The following is a 3,124-nucleotide window of genomic DNA, read 5'->3' as shown; positions in this document are numbered from 1 at the left end:
TTTGCCCTCTCTCTCTCTCTCTCTCTCTCTCTCTCTCTCTCTCTCTCTCTCTCTCTCTCTACTTGAGCGTTATCCTTTCCTCGTTACTGTCTTAAAAAAAAAAAAGTCTTAGTGAATGTCATAAATAGTACATTTTTACCATAAAAATAAAAAATAATCTCAAGTCTTCCAGTTTATTATTATTTTTTTTTTCATTTTTGTTTCTTTTTACATTATCTGTCGAGTGGTCAAGAGCAGCATCAGCAACATGAGACTGGTCCCTTTCGCGCCGAGCAACACCCCACGGCGCATCCTTACTTTTTGTAATCTTCATTCATCCCCACCCTCTTGTGCCGGCTCTTGTTTGCCCCTCCTTTGGTCTTCCTACACGTCTGCTGCGCTCGCCACTCTGCCCCAGTACCGCAGCGACTCCACCTCCCTGAGCGGATCCCTGCAGGTGCTCGGCCAAAATGGAGTTGATGCGAGGCTCCGACGCCGAGTCCTCACGTAGTCGCTCCATAAATCATGATCATTCCTTTGCCATTAGCAGCGACTCCGCCAACCTTGAGACCACCGCTCGCTCCGTCACCGCCATGGTTAGCAACAGCCGCCTCCTCCGTCCACCACATAGGCACGGCAGCGCCCTCCTCACCTCTACACCGACCCACCATCCACCACTACACCATCCACCGCCATACCAAACTGCCGCCCACCTCTCACCACCCGCCGCCACCCACCATCACACCAGCCCGTCACCAAGCGCCACATCAACCCACCAACACTACCACCCACCGCTATACCATCCCCATCCACACCCCAACCCCGAACCCCACCGCCACATTCCTTACTGCTTCACACTCGCAGACACGATCACCACCATTTTCACAATTCATGGTCAGCTTTCACCGGTATGCCGCTGCCTCTGCGATGCTGGAACATTCCCAGCCTCCAGCCTGCAGCAGCTTTCTGTCCAAAAATAGCTCGTAGGCGGTCAAGCTGCCTTTCAGAGTGGTAGGAGCAGCTTGATAAAAATAGCGCACTGCATGGACAAGAAAATTGATACTCACGCACCTCCTATTTTGGAATCTACTCAGTGATTTTACCAAGAATTTGATGATAAGGTTTCAGGTGTTTATACTCGCGTCTGAATGTTCCCTCCAGGGTGTGTTGTACCACCCAGTGATACACTCAGTCCTTCTTTGCCACGCTGTCTTCCCCACCCCTTGCCTCGTCTACACCACCTCCTTGTAAGCCTGTCTGACTCCCTCCCCCTCCCGTATCTCCTACCATGTCTGAACAGTACCTTTCCCCAAGCCTACACCACCTCCCTGATTGCCAGTACCGCTTATTCCCTGCACCACTCTACCTGCTTCCAGCTTTTTCCTCCTCCTCTTCCTCCTTCTCGCTATAAACAATTACACAACACACTTTCTTCTTGCAACATGCCTCGCACGACCTTTACATGGTGTGCGTGTAAAATATAAATAACTGGAAATTCCGAAGATCACCATTTTTTTCCACCTCTCCTCTTTTTGTTGTAGACATCAAACTTTCTTCACCAACAGGGGAGGGGCGAGGCGGTGGCGATGACCTGGGCACGTGAGGTTATTGTCGTCTTCCGGAAATCAGAAATATTGCGTTATAATCTCTCTCTCTCTCTCTCTCTCTCTCTCTCTCTCTCTCTCTCTCTCTCTCTCTCTCTCTATCTATCTATCTATCTATCTATCTATCTATCTATCTATCTGTGTGTGTGTGTGTGTGTGTGTGTGTGTGTGTGTGTGTGTGTGTGAGTACATGCGGCGAAATGACAATAATTCAAGTACGCCCACAGAAGTATAGTAAGTACAGACAAAAACACGTAAATAGTTAAAATATCGAAGTAAAAAGAAAAGACTAACTGGAGCACAGGAAATAAATGTACCATAAAGTAGTTTCATTTCCGAGCGAAAGAGAGAAAGGGAAGGTCAGATAATTATTAAGTAAGTTAAAGTGGCCAATAGCTCTACACGGTGCCTCACAAAAGCCCGGAGAAAGACGCCACCTGTTGCTCGGCTGCAGGAGACGCCGCCAGCCACAGCAGAGGGATGGGAGGGGGGAGGGAAAGGAGGAAAGGATGGCCAGGCGAAGGAAAGAATGAGAAGTATAGGGAAGGAAGGAAATGAAAGAAGAAAGGAGAGGAAGGAAGCGTAGCGAGCTGGGAGTAGAGGTGAGGAAGAAAAGTGCGTGCATGAAAAAAAAAAGGAAAAAAGAGGAAGGAGGATGAAGTATTATAGGAAGGGATGAGAGGGATGAAACGAGGGAACTGTAGGGAAAGGCAAAGCTTGGGTAATTTCATTGTACTGTTACTGAGATATTATTGCAGTATACTATTGTATATACAGGAAACACACACACACACACACACACACACACACACACACACACACACACACACACACACACACACACACACACACACACACACACACACACACCCGGTAGCTCAGTGGTTAGAGCGCTAGCTTCACAAGCCAGAGGACCGGAGTTCGATTCCCCGGCCGGATGGAGATATTTGGGTGTGTCTCCTTTCACGTGTAGCCCCTGTTCACCTAGCAGTGAGTAGGTACGGGATGTAAATCGAGGAGTTGTGACCTTGTTGTCCCGGTGTGTGGTGTGTGCCTGGTCTCAGGCCTATCCGAAGATCTGAAATAATGAGCTCTGAGCTCGCTCCGTAGGGTAACGTCTGGCTGTCTCGTCAGAGACTGCAGCAGATCAAACAGTGAAACACACACACACACACACACACACACACACACACACACACACACACACACACACACATTGCTATTACTATTTAAAGCACAAGTTGTAACAGCAGTAGCATCAGCAGAAGCACCAACAGTAGTAGTAGTAGTAGTAGTGTGTGTGTGTGTGTGTGTGTGTGTGTGTGTGTGTGTGTGTGTGTGTGTGTGTGTGTGTGTGAGTGTAATTGGACATACATCCAAGTCCACATAGAGAACACAGAAGCTTTTGACGCTTATAATCATTACAAGTTAATATGCAAAAAATAACGTAATAAAAAAAGGAAAACTAAAAAAGAAAAATGAATGTGTGTAAATAACAACTTCAAATGCTTGTTCACTTTTACATACGTGTTAATTTATCA

General features: G+C 47.3%; 1 protein-coding gene across 1 annotated transcript; it reads left to right on the top strand.

Moving 5' to 3' along the window:
• The first annotated feature begins 504 nt into the window (after nucleotides 1-504).
• LOC123515849 (extensin-like) lies at nucleotides 505-966 on the top strand. The gene has a single exon (XM_045274736.1). It carries the CDS (start codon nucleotides 505-507, stop codon nucleotides 964-966), a length of 462 nt encoding a protein of 153 aa, XP_045130671.1.
• The last annotated feature ends 2,158 nt before the right edge of the window (nucleotides 967-3,124 follow it).

The sequence above is a fragment of the Portunus trituberculatus genome, chromosome 40 (assembly GCF_017591435.1).
Source record: "Portunus trituberculatus isolate SZX2019 chromosome 40, ASM1759143v1, whole genome shotgun sequence".
NCBI lineage: Eukaryota > Metazoa > Arthropoda > Malacostraca > Decapoda > Portunidae > Portunus > Portunus trituberculatus.
Note: the sequence above shows the minus strand (reverse complement) of the source record. Positions and strands in the feature narration are given on the sequence as shown.

Coding starts and splice junctions, on each gene's coding strand:
- LOC123515849 (XM_045274736.1), top strand. CDS start 505: ATGATCATTCCTTTGCCATTAGCAGCGACTCCGCCAACCTTGAGACCA.